Source organism: Pan troglodytes, chromosome 8 (assembly GCF_028858775.2).
Source record: "Pan troglodytes isolate AG18354 chromosome 8, NHGRI_mPanTro3-v2.0_pri, whole genome shotgun sequence".
Lineage (NCBI taxonomy): Eukaryota > Metazoa > Chordata > Mammalia > Primates > Hominidae > Pan > Pan troglodytes.
Window position 1 is genome coordinate 40,186,590 of NC_072406.2, and position 15,353 is coordinate 40,201,942.

The following is a 15,353-nucleotide window of genomic DNA, read 5'->3' on the forward strand; positions in this document are numbered from 1 at the left end:
GATTATTAACAAATCCTATTTGTATCCTATTTATGTATTTGTCACATACGTGAAAGTCTTTTCTTCTTGCTAGAGACCTAAACTGTGATGATCAAATTGAACAGTATAAACAAGCAATTAGATGATTAATTTGCTACAACCTACTCCAAAATATGAGACATTTTATCCACTTATGTACATTCAAGGCCAAGGTTATCAATAAAATACAGGCAGAAGTTATGCAGAATGAAAAATAAGACATACACCTGTGTAATCGTCAAGTCTGTTTTTTTCTTGTTTTCTCACATCATTCAAGTCATCAAAATTTTATTGCTTATTACATGACAAGAAATATAATGTTAGACATGAAATGAATAAAGAAAATTATCAAGAAATTTACAATGTGGAGAAAAAGATGCAGTAATATAACATTATAATACAATATAATCCAATGCATATCATATACTGCAATGAATTCTATGAAAGATTTGTTAACAAAGTGCTTGGGGAAAACAGAGGAGGTATAGTGACTCCTGATCCTGGCTTCTGGAGAAGACCAGAAAATATTAGAGAGAAGGAAGCATATTTACTGACCTTGAGGAACAAGGAGGATACATTCTGTGGGAAAGAGGTGGGCTGGGCACAGTGACTCACATCTGTAATCTGAGCACTTTGGGAGGCCAAGGCAGGAGGATCGCTTGCACCCAGGAGTTTGAGGCTACAGTGAGTTATGATCACACCACTGCACTCCAGCCTGGCCAGTAGAGCAAGGCCCTGTCATTACCAAAAAAAAAAAAGTTGGGCATTCCACATAGACCACATGCAAAGGCAGAGGAGGAACAGAGTTTTGGGAGATAAAGAGGATTTGGAAGGAACATAGAATGTATGACAAAAATTAGTGAGATGAGAATTTGGAACAAAACTTGGAGGCACCTTGTCAGAAATTCAGACGTTATCATGGAGGCTTTAGAGAGCTATTACCTAAATTTGAACAGGGCTGTGGTGATACTTTTTTCTAAAAAAAACAACACAACAAAATTGAGAGCACTTGGGAGGAAGAATTTGGAAATGGCAGAATCACCACAAAGGTGGAAAATATTTACTTTTGACTAAATTGCTAAATTGAGGCATGTTAAATAGAGAATTCATGAGTGTGTTTTTAAAAGAGCCTAAGCTTCTTGAATTATTATTCACTTTAGTTAGAATCACTGCAGTTCTATGCATAAAATTAAGACAAAAAGACAAAACGGATACATTGGAAGTTAAGAAAACTGAACAAGTAGATTAGTCTATTCTTCCAGTGTCTTGTGGACTTTTCAGGATGATAAAGAAATTCTACTATGTCACTGTTAGTGCACAATATATAATATACTAATGATTTTTTTTCACCAAGAACAATGGTATTTAATTGTAAAATCTCCACCCCCTGAGGATATGTTTTCAGGTCTGGGTGATTAATTAGACTGGGAAACAAAGGAGGGAACGATGGCCCTGTGCTTCCTCCGCTGGCTGCCTCTGTGGATGCGTGGGCCGCTGGCTTCAGTCCTGCTTTTCTTTCTGATGGCCCTTGTTGTTTACGCTAAGTATTTTTGCAGGACGCCTGAGGTGGGCTGGGGTCACTCTGTGTTCTCCTCCGGTGGCAGGGCTTCACTCTCCTCCCCCTTCTCTGTTGGGGTTTCGCTGTCCTCATCAGATGGGGATCTCATCCTCATTAGATGACTTCTTGTGCAGCTTCCATGCCTGGTTATTTACTCTTGTGGCACTGAGAGGTTTGTACATATCTTTAAGCCAGAGTGGCTGTCTGAATGAGAAAGATTCATCCTGAGTCTCACTTCGTGAAGAGCATCTCCTCTGTGGCAGAAATCTGAAAATGCCCCTTGAGAATCCTTCTCCATCTTCTTGTGATGACCATCGGTGAGAATAAATCTCAATGAGGCAAAAAATTATAATCATAGTCGTTAGTATTTCGGTCACAAATATTGCCAAGATGAGTTTGTTGTTATAGCCATATCCTGGAACTTCTTTTGTGAGCTCACTCGACTTCTGCTCTTTCTGTTCATTCTGGGCTTCTGTGCTCTCATTGATATAGTTCTCAGTTTTCCACTGGTCCGTATCCCATTCTGCCTTGGACACCTTTACTTCTTGCTGCTCACTGAGAAGCTTCATCAGGAGGCCTGTCCTGGAGATGAGCTTGGCACAGGTCAATTGCACATGGGTCTCAGAGCAGTCCATCTTCAAGGTCCGGATAACATGAGAAATGAGACTTCTCACATTGTTGTTGGGGATGAGGGAACGTGGCTGTTGGGTTAGCTGAATTTCAAACTGATCACCTGGGGACGAGAACAATGGGTAATTGAAGCTTTTGGGCTCGGGGGACAGGTCAGTGCCCACGTTGTTGTATTCCCATTTTGTCTCAGTTTGCTTAATAGTTGGCCCTAAGTTGAATGCAGTCCCAGCGGAATCTGCCTCAGGAGGATGATTGTGGGTTGTGTTTTCAGAGATGGTGCCTTATGGCCTAGTAGTGTTTTCCATAAAAATGTTTTCTTCAAAGGCATTTCTTGCAGTTGTGTTTTTTACATTAGTGTTTTCTATAAAACGTTCTGAAGGAGCAAATACTTCTGGAAAAGGATTTTCCTGAGGACTCGAGTCTCCTAAAGATGAAAAAGCCCTTTGGGAAAGGGAATTTATGAGGCTCTTCACTGCAGAGAATGGAGGCCTCTTTGCGAGCATCAGTCTGTTGAGGTAACTTTTCTTTCTGAACTTTGGACTCTTTTTGGCCTTGAGTGTTCTGTGGGCCACGCGGGAGCAAGTTTTATGAAAGCGGTATTTTTTTCTGGAATGTATGATTGGTTTAGCAGCCTTCATATTTTTAACTCTAGCCTTTGCATTTTCTAAAATGAAAATGGTGTAGGTTAAGTCTTTTGCTCTGTCTCTGACCTGAGGTAGGGCTTTTGCAGGGGTGGAGGCAGAAGGCACACCCATGGAGAAGGGTTTCAGCACAGAGGAGACTGCGGCCTTATGCTCTTGGATGAACGAAGGCTTGGTGTAGATGGTGTTTCCCACTAACTTGTCAGGCCCCTGCTCTATGTGAGGCTGTCTCAGCTCCCTTGGGGCTGGACTCCCGAGCCTTTTTTCTTTGGCAGCGTTCTCTGCAAATGCCTGGGCACCCCGTTCCCTCCTGATCCTCTGCTTTCCACTTCTTTGAAGTGCCTTTTTAAGATGCTCCTTGGGCCCATGAGGACTCTGTTCACTCTCTGCAGGTTTTTGCCTACACTTTGAATCTTTGCCAGGCTGCTTTCCTGTGGTTAGATAGTTTCTAATTTCTTTTCAAATATTTGGCATTTAAATTTGTTACCTAGAAGGCTGGACTGCATAAGCATGGCAGTTTTTTCTTCCCTTTTAACTTCATCAATTTTTTCTTGTATTTCTGCATCTAACATATTTTCCAGCAAATACAGCTTTCTCAATTTATTTTCATAAGTTGAGTTGTTGGATGCAGGTTGAAGAGAGGGGCTCTTTGTATTGTTATTCAAAATACCCAGGAGCCTATCTCCATCTTGCACATTTGAAGAAAGCAGATTAATGAACGGTAACGACATTGATTTCACATCTAGATTTACCGCTGAGAAATAAGGCAAGATGTAACTTAGTGCACTGATAACATCCCTCTCATCATTGGTGTCTAGCTGCCCACTCCCAAAGCCTGACAAATTGATGCCATTGCTGTCTGAGGCTGCCTCTGGCTCAATAGTCAGCTTAGTGCTCGTGTGCTTCTTCTGGGCTTGTAACACCTTCATGAACACTCCTGGATTCTCTACAGATGTTTCTTCAGACATGTATGGTGTTTGTCAGACATGCACTGCTGCAATGCAGCTTGACTGTCTTGCAGACAGCCTCAATGCTATTTTTAAATTGGCAGAGGCAGCAGGTCATATGGCTAGGTAAGATCAGTTTCTCCAGTTCAACAGTCATCACGAGAATGTTCTCAATTGTTGTAAGTGGGACTTGCATTGTTCCCATGTCTAGATATTTAAATGCTGACAATTTAAAGAGATATGGATCTTCAACAGTTGTCAGAGGATTGCGATTGAGAATTAACTTGTGTAAAAACTGCATTCCATGCCAGGCCTGAAATGTTCCAAAGCTCAGTTCTGTGAGTAAATTGCAACCAAGATTTATAAACTGCAAAAATGGTAGTGGTTCAAATGTATGTCTTTCGATAGATTGTATTTTATTGCAGGATAAATCTAAATACTGGAGGGATAGCAGGCCTTCAAATGAATCGTTATGTAATTCAGTCAAATAATTTTCATTGAGAATTAGTTTCCCGGTCCAACTGTATGCTTTCCATACATTTCCATCAATGTAAGAAATATAGTTTCCTTGGAAATTTAAGATGGTGAAGGTGCCATGGTAGGTGTTGGGCTCTGGCACAGGCACTTGGCAGAGCCTCTGTTTTGGGCTGAGATCAATACACGACAGCGTCTCACCTCCACAGGTACAGAGCTCACATATGTTGGTGCTTGTGGAGGCCTACTGTTCCTCTGGTGCAGTTAAAGCCTTATTTTGGGCGTAACTTTCAGACTGCACCAGTGAATCCTGAGTAGGTTCTAGTTCAGTAGGTGGACCTGTGACTTCAGTCAGTTTTCGATGCAGAGTCTGAACCTGGTCTGGACGAGGAGCTGTAGTCTTCTCCAGGGCTGTAGAATGTCCAGTCTCTGTAGTGGGCTCTGGAGTTATGGCAAGCCCCAGGTCTGGAGGCTGAGTTGAGGTCTCCTCCGTAGTTGGAGATGGTTTAACCTCTGTAGTAGGTTCTGTAGTTATGGTAAGCTCCAGGTCCAGAGGTGGAAGTGTGACTTGAGTCAGGTTTGAATGCTGAGCCCAACCCTTGTCTGAAAGTGGAAGTGTCACCTCAGGGTGTTCTGGAGGAGGAGCTGTAGTCGTCAGGGCTGCAGAAGGTTCAATCTCTGTTGTGGATTCTGGAGTGGTGGTAAGCCCCAAATCCAAAGGTTGAACTGTGGCTTGAGTCAGGTTTGAATGCTGAGTCTGGACCTGGTCTGGATGTGGAAGTGTCACCTTAGGGTGCTTTGGAGGAACTACATTCTTCTTCAGGGGTGTAGAATGTCCAACCTCCGTAGTGGGTTCTGGAGTGATGGTAAGTCCCAGGTCCAAAGGTTGAACTGTAATGCTGGGTGACATTGGATGCTGAGCCTGATCCTGACCTGGTGTTGGAATTGTAACCTCTTGATATACTGGAAGTTGGGTTACAACTTTCTTAGGAGGATGAGTTGGGGTCTCCTGCATGGTTGGAGAAAGTTCAACTTCTGTTGTGGATTCTGGAGTGATGGTAAGCCCCAGGTCCAAAGGTTGAACTGTGGCTTGAGTCAGGTTTGAATGTTCTGGAGATTGAGCTACAACTACATTAGGGAGCTCTGGAGTCTCAGCTGGGGCCTCCTGCTGGGTTAGAGAAGACTTACCCTTCTCAGCAGTCTGTGGATGCTCAGCTGCAGCTTCCTGCTGGGTTGGAGAGGGGTTCTCGTTATTAATAGGTTCCGGAGATTAAACTGAAGTCTCCTGTTGAATTGCTAAAGGTCCAGCATCTTCCGGTGACTCTGGAGGAAGAGGTGGGCCCCCGTGCTGGATAGTGGGAGGTTCTACATCATTACCTGGTCCTGAGAGCTGAGCTGTAGCCTCCTGGTGGACTGGAGAAGTTCCCACCTCTGCACTAGGCTCTGTTGCTATGGTGAGCTGCATGTCTGGAGGCTTAACAGAGACATTGGGCAAATCTGAATGCTGAGTTTGATGATGACCTGGAGGTGAAACGGTGACTTCATGATGTTCTGGAGGCTGAGCTGGGGTCTCCTGCTGGGCTGGAGAAGATTCAACCTCCCCAGAAGGCTGAGCTGGCTGCTCCTGCTCACTGGGGGAAAGTTCAGGCTCTACAGGAGGACCTGGAGGCTCAGTTGGGGCCTCCTCTTGGTTTGCAGGAGGTTCCATCTCTTCTGGAGGCTGAGCTGGGGTCTCCTGCCGAGTCTGAGAAGATTCAACCTCCCCAGAAGACTCAGAAGGCTGAGCTGGCTGCTCTTGCTCACTAATGGAAAGTTCACGCTCCGTAGGATGACATGGAGGCTCAGTTGGGGCCTACTGTTGGGTTGCAGAAGGTTCCACCTCCTCTGGAAACTGAACTGGAGCCTCCTGCTGGGCTTGGGAAGATTCTTTCTCATTGGTAGGCTCCGAAGTTATGGTAACCTCCACATCTGCAGGTTTAACTGTAATGTTGGGCAAGTTATAATGAGCTTGATCCTCACCTGGAGGTTGAACTGTCACCTCATGATTTGGTAGAGTTTGAGCTAGAATCTCCATAGAGGACTCTGGAGGCAGAGCTGGGGCCGCCTGCTGGGTTGAAGGAGCTGTGGAAGCTGCTCTGGGGCTTCTTCCTGGAGTGAAGAGGACTGGATATCTTCAAGGGTCTCTGGATTTTGAGTTTCAGGCTCTAGATGGAATTGAGAAAGTCCAACTTACTCAGGGGACCCTGGAGGCTCATCTGAGTTCACCCGGAGTTCTGGAGGCAGGCTGCCAGGATACTGTGTATCCATACTCGAATATTCATCCTGCAAAGTCTGTTTCTAACGCTGAAGTTTGGATAATTGCTGTGGAATTCCAACAATATCAGCAATGCTCCAATGCTGAGCTAGATCTTTCTTCAGGTTCCTGGGTGAAACAAACAATAAATAAATTTGGTTGGTTTTGAAACCTTACTGTCTAGTGGAACAAGTATTTCATCTGCCTGATGACCTGCAGCCCCATCTAGATCTGCAGTTTGAACCTTACTTTTGAGGCGAGGAGGCTGAACTAGGGTCTGGTTCTGATCCCTGTCCAGCATTGGAACCACCTCTGGGAGCCTTTCTTGCAGAGTCAGCTTGTCACTGAAATCCTGGTGTGCAACTGAGAACTGCTCTGGCCCTAGGGGCAGCTCTCCAGCTGAATCCGTGTCCAGGAATGGAACCAAATTTTCAGTTGATTACTGGGGTGGGGCTGACATCTGCGAGGAAGCAGAGGGCCCCAGGTAATCAAAGTCCCCCGGATCTGCTGGGGCAATAGGGGCATGGGGAGATTCCCATGGGAGATGGGAGGAGCGGAAGACCAGGGCTCAGGCGGCCCCCGGGGGTTAGAGGTCAGCTGGAGCAGATCCTTGACCCACTCCAGAGGCTGAGCCTCCTTGACTAGTAGCCACAATAGTTGCCACGTGAGCAGGGGCCATAGGCCCCAGAAACACAGCCGGGACATGACACATGCTGGCACCGCGCAGTGAGCGAGAGGCATTCTGGCAGCCCCGAAACGCTCGTGCCCCTTATAAACGTGCGCCCCGCCCTGTCTTTATGACACCTTTATTTATGCCACCTTTATTAGGCTCGGGTCTAGATCTGCTCCATGTCACCATGGCAATCTTATGTCACAATCCCGTCCAAGCACCCCTTCCCATCCCGCCCCGCCGGAACCCCCTCCCCTCCCCTTAGCGAGGAAGGATTTGGGTCGCAGACCTGGGTGGTCCCAGGACTCCAGGGCCTGCAGTGGTGGGGTAGGGTAGGGTGGGGGCACTGCAGAGCTTCCCAAGGAAGTCAGGCGACCTCGCCTCCGGATATTCAGAAGTGCTAGTCCAGTCCTGGCAGCCTGAACTCTTCCTCCTTTTTTTGAAATCCGAGAATACTCTTCTTTCCAGGGAGAGAAACTGACCTGTAATCCCAGCTACTCAGGAGGCTGAAGCAGGAGAATCGCTTGAACCTGGGAGTCAGAGGCTGCAGTGAGGCGAGATCGCAACACTGCATTCCAGCCTGAAGTGCTGCTGTAGGTACTATGGCTCCTGAAGTTGCTTTCCCTGCAGTAACTGGAGTCCTCCTCGTCGTCTTCCAGCTCCTCCGGGTAAGGGTAATCGAAGTCATCGTCGTCCTCCTCCATCTCATCCTCCTAGTTGTCCTCAGACTCCTGGGTCTCCTCAGCGTCGCCGTCCTCCTCCTCCTCGCTCTTGAGGTCATCGTATACCACTTTGTTAACGGCTGCCCCAGCCCCCTCGCCCCCGCCGCCGCCGCCAGGGGCGCTGGTGTGTGTGGTGTGGTGTGCGTGTGTGGGGGCGGAAGGCAGCGGCGGCTTCCGCCAGCTACTGCTGCCCACCTTGGGCGAGCTCAGCCGCGTCTTGGGCGCCACCTCATCCTGGCGGCGGCCCACCTGCCCCGGCTGCTACTGCGTTGCCGCTAGCTGAGCCCCCGATGGGTTCGGACGTGTGCGGCGGCGGCGGCTGAGACTGGGGGAGAAGGGAAAGCGGACGAGGCGCGGCGGGCGCAGTGGAGGCAGTGGGGAGCGCCGGGGCCTGACGAGGAGGCCCGAGGGGCCGGGCGCCTGGGCGGTAGAGACCCGGCCTGCCGAAGCGGGTGGAGGGAGAAGGCTCAATCCGAATCGCTGGGGCCCCACTCTGTTTCTTCAGCCGCCATCTTGTTTCTTCCCGTTCAATATACTAATGATTCTTAAATCCATGTAGATTTCAAGAAAAAAAAATCAATATATATATAGTCTTAATTCCAGCGGCGCGCGGTGGCTCACGCCTGTAATCCCAGTACTTTGGGAGGCCGAGGCGGGTGGATCACGAGGTCAAGAGATCAAGATCATCCTTGCCAACATGGTGAAACCCGTCTCTATTAAAAATACAAAAATTAGTCGGGTATGGTGGTGGGCGCCTGCAGTCCCAGCTACTCGGGAGGCTGAGGCAGAAGGATCACTTGAACCCGGGAGGCGGAGGTTGCAGTTGAGCCACTGCACTCCAGCCTGGCGACAGAGCTATACTCTGTCTCAAAAAAAAAAAAAAAAAAAAAAAAAAGCCGCAGTTGGACTCATGGAGCCCTGGGGAAATCTTCTCAAGATGCAAAGGAGGTACTATGCCAAAGGAGACATTCTGAAAGCAGGAGGCATCATCTTTTATACATATTCAATCAGATCTTTATATAGTAGTTCTTCATAGAAAGAATCTACAGGAAACTGAGAGGTAGAAACAGGAGTGTCCCCAGTTACAAATGCTCCCAATAATCTTCTAAGGTTTTCCTGCGCTTCTCATCACTGCAGCTCTGGGATCTGGAAGGCAGGCAAGTCCTGTTCTCTAAAGGTTATGGGTTGGGTGCTTTAGATTCCTTGGGTCCAGTAACCAAAAGACAAGAAATACATCACCACTGGGGCAGGATTCATATACTCTGATCAGCAGGAGGAGGCGGGGCTGCTTTTCCACAAAAGAAGCAGAGATAATCTCTCTCTCTCTCTCTCACACACACACACTCCCCACCCCCATAGTCTCTCTCTCACACATGCACACACACACATACACACACACTCTCTCCACACCCTGTCTCTTTTTTGTTATTAATTTCCTGTTGGAGTGCAGTGGCAGGATTTCGGCTCACTGCAACCTCCGCCTCCCGGGTTCAAGCGATTCTACTGCCTCAGCTTCCCGAGTAGCTGGGACTACAGGCACAGGCCACCACACCCGGCTAATTTTTGTATTTTCAGTAGAGATGGGGTTTCACCATGTTGGCCAGGATGGTCTCAATCTCTTGAGCTCGTGATCTGCCAGCCTCGGCCTCCCAAAGTGCTGCGATTACAGGCATGAGCCGCTGCGCCCAGCCTATCTTCCTTAATTCTACTGTGTGTTGAGAAGTTTATTAACTTTCCCAAATAGTAGATTATTTATTTATAGGTTAGATTTATCTTCTTATAGTAATTTCACTTGGAGGATAAATTTTATTTCTTTTTATTATACTTTTAAGTTCTGGGATACATGTACAGAACGTGCAGGTTTGTTGCACAGGTATACGTGTGGCATGGTGGTTTGCTGCATCCATCAACCCGTCATCTACATTAGGTATTTCTCCTAATGTTATCCCTCCTGTACTTCCCCACTCCCCGACAGGCCCCAGTATGTGGTGTTCCACTCCTTGTGTCCATGTGTTCTCATTGTTCAACTCCCACTTATGAGTGATGTATCTCAAAATAATAAGAGCTATTTATGACAAACCCATAGCCAATATTATACTGAATGGGCAAAAGCTGGAAGCATTCCATTTGAAAACCGACACAAGACAAGGATGCCCTCTCTCACCACTCCTATTCTACATAGTATTGGGAGTTCTGGCCAAGGCAATCAGGCAAGAGAAAGAAATAAAGGGTATTCAAATAGGAAGAGAGGAAGTCAAATTGTCTCTGTTTGCAGATGACATGATTGTATATTTGGAAAACCCATCGTCTCAGCCCAAAATCTCCTTAAGCTGATAAGCAACTTCAGCAAAGTCTCAGGATACAAAAGCAATGTGCAGAAATCTCAAGCATTCTATACACCAAAAATAGAGATCCAAATCATGAGTGAACTCCCATTCACAATTGCTACAAAGAGAATAAAATACCTAGGAATCCAACTTACAAGGGATGTGAAGGACCGCTTCAAGGAGAACTACAAACCACTGCTCAAGGAAATAAAAGAGGACATAAACAAATGGAAACATTCCATGCTCATGAATAGGAAGAATCAATATCATGAAAATGGCCATACTGCCCAAAGTAATTTACAGATTCAATGCCATCCCCATCAAGCTACCATTGATTTGCTTCACAGAATTAGAAAAAACTACTTTAAATTTCTTATGGAACCAAAAAAGAGCCCGTATAGCCAAGACAATCCTGAGCAAAAAGAACAAAGCTGGAGGCATCATGCTACCTGACTTCAAACTATACTACAAGAAGGATAAGTTTTAAAAATGTGAAGCACAATAATTTTTTGTTGACCTTTAAAAAGTATATTTTTAATTTGTAAGGTACAGTGTTAGATATTTTTACTAAAATAACACAATCATTTGCACACTCTCTCATCTAATTACTCTGTTTTAGTTCCTATGAACCTGATTATAAACCAACAATATTTCTTTTGGCCTATTTATAAGCTTTTGTTTTTATATTTGAATAAACATTTAATAAAAAAACCATTGTATAATTTTAAATTATAGACTCTACATTTACTCAAATAAAAATTTCTTCTCTCTTCTGATAAACCTATTTCTGACTAGCATTTCTCTAGTTTATATATCTATAATCACAGCTGTTTCCTATACTAATATAATCTTTTCTGCACATATACTGAGGGTGTCTTATTTACAATATATCAAAAAATATTTTAACAACCTAAGAGTTATTGTTTTCTAATTGTGGAGTATAGTTTTTATCTTTTTCATTCTTTATTGTTGAAGATGCTTATTCTTTTTCATAATTTACTATACTTTTTTTTTTTTTTGAGACAGAGTTTTTGTGCTGTTGCCCAGGCTATATACCTATTAGCATAAGCCCCTTTCTCACTGGTTGCAAGCCTAAGCTTCTCTGCAGGTAGAGGCTCCTTTAGGCGAAACTATTCAATTCCCAACAACTTTTGCACTTTCAAAAAGAGAAGAAAAGAACCCAAAACAGGCCAGGTGCGGTGGCTCACACCTGTAATCCTAGCATTTTGGGAGGCCTAGGTGGGCGGATCACTTGAGGTCAGGAGTTGAGAACCAGCCTGGCCCACATGGTGAAACCCTGTCTCTACTAAAAGTACAAAAATTAGCTGGGCATGGTGGCGCATGCTTGTAATCCCAGCTACTCAGGAAGCTGAGGCAGGAGGATCACTTGAACCTAGGAGGCAAAGGTTGCAGTGAGCTGGGAGGCACAGGTTGCAGTAAGCAGAGATAGCACTCCAGCCTAGGTGACAGAGCCAGACTCCATCCCCCTGAGAGGTGACAACGCGCTAGCAGCCCTTGCTCGCTCTCCGTGCCTCCTTGGCCTCAGCCTCCACTCTGGCCACGCTTGAGGAGCCCTTCAGCCCGCCGTTGCACTGTGGGGGCACCTGTCTGGGCTGGCCGAGGCCTGAGCCAGCTCCCTCTGCTTGCCGGAAGGTGTGGAGGGAGAGGCCTGGAGGGAGAGGCGCGGGTGGGAACTGGGGCTGCGCAGGGCGCTCGCGGGCCAGCGTGAGTTACGGCTGGGCGTGGGCTCGCCGAGACCCGCACTTGGAGTGCCCAGGGCAGTGAGGGGCTTAGCACCGAGCCAGCAGCTGCGGAGGATGCCCCGGGTCCCCCTAGCACTGCCGGCCCGCGCGCACCACTCTCGAATTCTCACTGGGCCTCAGCCGCCTACCCGCGGGTCAGGGCTCAGTACCTGCGGCCTGCCGCATATGCCCAAACCCCCCAAGCAACCCCGGTCCCGCCCCGCCCCCCTCCCCGCTCCCGCCCCGCCCCCCCGCTCCCGCCCCGCCCCCCCGCTCCCGCCCCGCCCCGCCCCCCCGCTCCCGCCCCGCCCCGCCCCCCCGCTCCCGCCCCGCCCCGCCCCCCCCGCTCCCGCCCCGCCCCCCCGCTCCCGCCCCGCCCCCGCCCCCCCGCTCGCGCCCCCGCCCCCCCCACTCCCGCCCCCCGGTTCCCGCCCCGCTTCCCCCACCCACTCTTCCCCCGCTCCTCCCCCGGCTCCTCCCCGCCATGGGCGCACTGCCCACTGCTCTGCAGGGCCAGATCCCACTGACCCCCCAAGGGCTAAGGAGTGCCCGTGCACCACCTGGGACTGAAGGCCAGCTCCGCCCGCGGCCCATGGCGCAGGATCCACCAGGCCTATGTAAAGCCAGCTGGGCTCCTGAGTCGCTTGGCGGCTTGGAGAACTTTTATGTCTAGCTGGAGGATTGTATATGCACCAATCAGCACTCTACGTCTAGCTCCAGGGGTTTGTGGATGCACCAATCAGCACTCTGTATCTAGCTAATCTGGTGGGGACTTGGAGAACTTTTATGTCAAGCTAGAGAATTGTAAATGCACCAATCAGCACTCTGTGTCTAGCTAAAGGTTTGTAAATGCACCAATCAGTGCTCTGTGTCTAGCTAATCTAGTGGGGACTTGGAGAACTTTTATGTCTAGCTAGAGGATTGTAAATGCACCAATCAGCACTCTGTGTCTAGCTCAGGGATTGTAAACACCAATCAGCACCCTGTCAAAACGGACCAATCAGCTCTCTGTAAAACGGACCAATCAGCTTTCTTTAAAATGGACCAATCTGCAGGATGTGGGTGGGGCCAGATAAGGGAATAAAAGCAGGTTGCCTGCACTAGCAACTGCAGTTTAATGTGGTCGTCTTCCTCAAGGTGTGTCTTGTTGTTTCCGCTTTTTGCAGTAACTGTTGCTGCTGCTCACTCTTTGGGGCTGTGCTGTTTTTGTGAGCCGTAACGCTCACTGTGAAGGTTTGCGGCTTCACTCCTGAAGGCAGTGAGACCACTAACCCACCAGGAGGAACAAACAACTCCAGACGCACCGCTTTTATGAACTGTAACACTCATCATGAAGGTCTGCAGCTTCGTTCCTGAGGCCAGCAAGACCACAAACCCACCGGAAGGAAGAAACTCTGGACACGTCCGAACATCTGAAGGAACAAACTCCAGACGCACCATCTTTAAGAACTGTTAACACTCACCGCCAGGATCTGCGGCTTCATTCTTCAAGTCAGCGAGGCCAAGAACCCAGCAATTCTGGACACACCCGACCCTCCAAAAAACTGAAAATAAAGGACAATTATTTAGGTCTCATATCCCTACAAGTTTGCAGGAAGGTTCTGCTTTGAGCTGTATCCGTATAATGACAGGTGATATCCTGAGGACATTCCCCATTTGCCTCTTTGGCATCTGAAAAAGAATCCGGTTTCAATTCCGAAACATCCCATCATCCTAAATGCTCTGGCACTGGCCTCTAAGCACCGTCTCCCTCCACCCCAAGATAGTGCATTCTTCCCCACCCACCCCCGCCTCAATATTCCTACTCCCTTCTCCCTCACTGGTTTTCCAGTTGGGACTCTTGCTGGTAGGGTGTCTAGAGGTGGGGTCAAAACCATCTTAATGGACAAAGGTAAAAGCCATTTGAAAAAAGAGATGGACGTGTTTTCATTTCACTCCGATCCTCTGCCCTGTTGAAGAGCGCTTTGTGCTTTCCAGGTGAGTATCAGAGTATTCTAACATATTCGTTTTTTGGAGAGAAACATGTAAGCCTCAAATATCCTAGGAGAAGCCCTATGCTATTTGGGGGTACTCAGTGAAGATTTCAGGTACATACAACGCACTTGTCTGGAAGCCCGTGGAGAAATGTAAAAAGGGTTTCTAAGGAATATTTTCTCTTTCCTTTCTGCTCTATTTTAAGTTTCTGCTAACTTGCCCCCGACCCCACAACTGCTCACGACCATCGTGAAGGTCAACCTTTCCTACCGCGTGGAGTGAGTTGGGATGCATACTGGGGAGTTGTATAAGAGTGTCTGAGAAAGGGAAATGCAGAGTTGAATAAAAGTGTTTCCTGGGAGGGGCCGAGTGGAAAGCAGCAGGTGGCCGGTGCGGGTGGAACCCAGCGCGGGCGCAGAGCGTCTCTGGCGTGGGCATTCGGTGCAGCGAGTCCGCGGGAATCTTGGATGCGCGGAGGTCCCCGGACCGCGGTGACGGACGGGGCTGCGATCGTGGCCAGTGAGACTGGGAACGGAGGGCTGGGGCGGCGCCCGGGGGAGGGCACAAACCCGGGAGGCCTCAGCCGACGGCGCAGCCTTACGCGGCTGTAGGGCGCCCGGGGTTGAGTGGTGTTCTAGCAACAGGCGGGCGCCGACTGCGGCGGGGCAGGGCGCTGCAGGTGAGTTCGGCCGGGGGTCCCCAGGCCAACCCCATGGGGGCTCTGCAGCCGGCCGCGTAGATCGGGAAACCGGGGCCGCTTTCCGGCCCCGCAGCTGCTGCTCTCGCCTGCTTCCCTTTCCCTCCCGGGGGCCGAGACCTGCCCCCTCCCCTTTTCTCTCCCAGGCCCATCTCGCTCCTTCCTCCCCGCGAGACCCTGCCTCGGCCCTCGGTTGGGGACCGTCTGCTCTTCAGTCCCTGCGCCCCTCTCTGCACTACCCTGGACCCATCACCTCCCGGATCGGTTCTCCACTTATCCCGCTCTTTCCCTGTCTCTCCTTCCGCGAGCCCGTCTTTCTCCTTCGCCCTTGCAGCTCTGCCTCCCGCTCCCAACGTGGTGTTCGCCGTCACTTCCCACCTCGTCCCCCTACCGAATCCATTCTTGGAAACTTAGGGTCTCAGCTCTGACGCCCCCTTCTTGTAACGAGTCTGGTGGGGGCCGTCATCCCACACTAGGCTTAGCTTTGATTTTACTTAGGGCCCTGTTCATGCCAGTTCTAAAAGTTCGATTTTCTGTAGGTCTTACTGAGTAACTTCTGCATTCTCAGAAAGCCGCGTATGCGCGGACTCCCGGTGGATGTTACCAATCACATTCATAGATCTCAGAGCTGATGGCTGCCTTTCCATAGCCCCCTAAAGA

At 48.8% G+C, this 15,353-nt stretch overlaps 2 protein-coding genes across 13 annotated transcripts in view; one reads left to right on the top strand and one right to left on the bottom strand.

The window, feature by feature from the left end:
• Nucleotides 1–1,464: 1,464 nt before the first annotated feature.
• LOC450369 (leucine-rich repeat-containing protein 37A-like) lies at nt 1,465–8,150 on the bottom strand. Its single transcript, XM_063780544.1, is given in 6 exon segments — nt 1,465–1,677; nt 1,679–3,176; nt 3,179–3,813; nt 3,815–6,380; nt 6,383–6,690; nt 7,714–8,150. Coding segments are annotated over 6 exon segments (5,388 nt in total). The 5' UTR covers nt 8,013–8,150; the 3' UTR covers nt 1,465–1,595.
• Nucleotides 7,826–15,353, top strand: part of LOC450370 (outer dynein arm-docking complex subunit 2) — a 40,770-nt gene continuing 33,242 nt past the window's right edge. For 2 of the 12 annotated variants that reach the window (XR_010146583.1, XR_010146594.1), the window contains exon 1: nt 13,132–13,999. The gene's annotated coding sequence lies outside the window, so the exon portion shown is untranslated. Of the gene's footprint in view, nt 7,900–13,096; nt 14,000–14,346; nt 14,676–15,353 lie in introns of those variants that run through there. The other 10 variants (XR_010146592.1, XR_010146585.1, XR_010146593.1 and 7 more) reach the window with 8 other exon arrangements.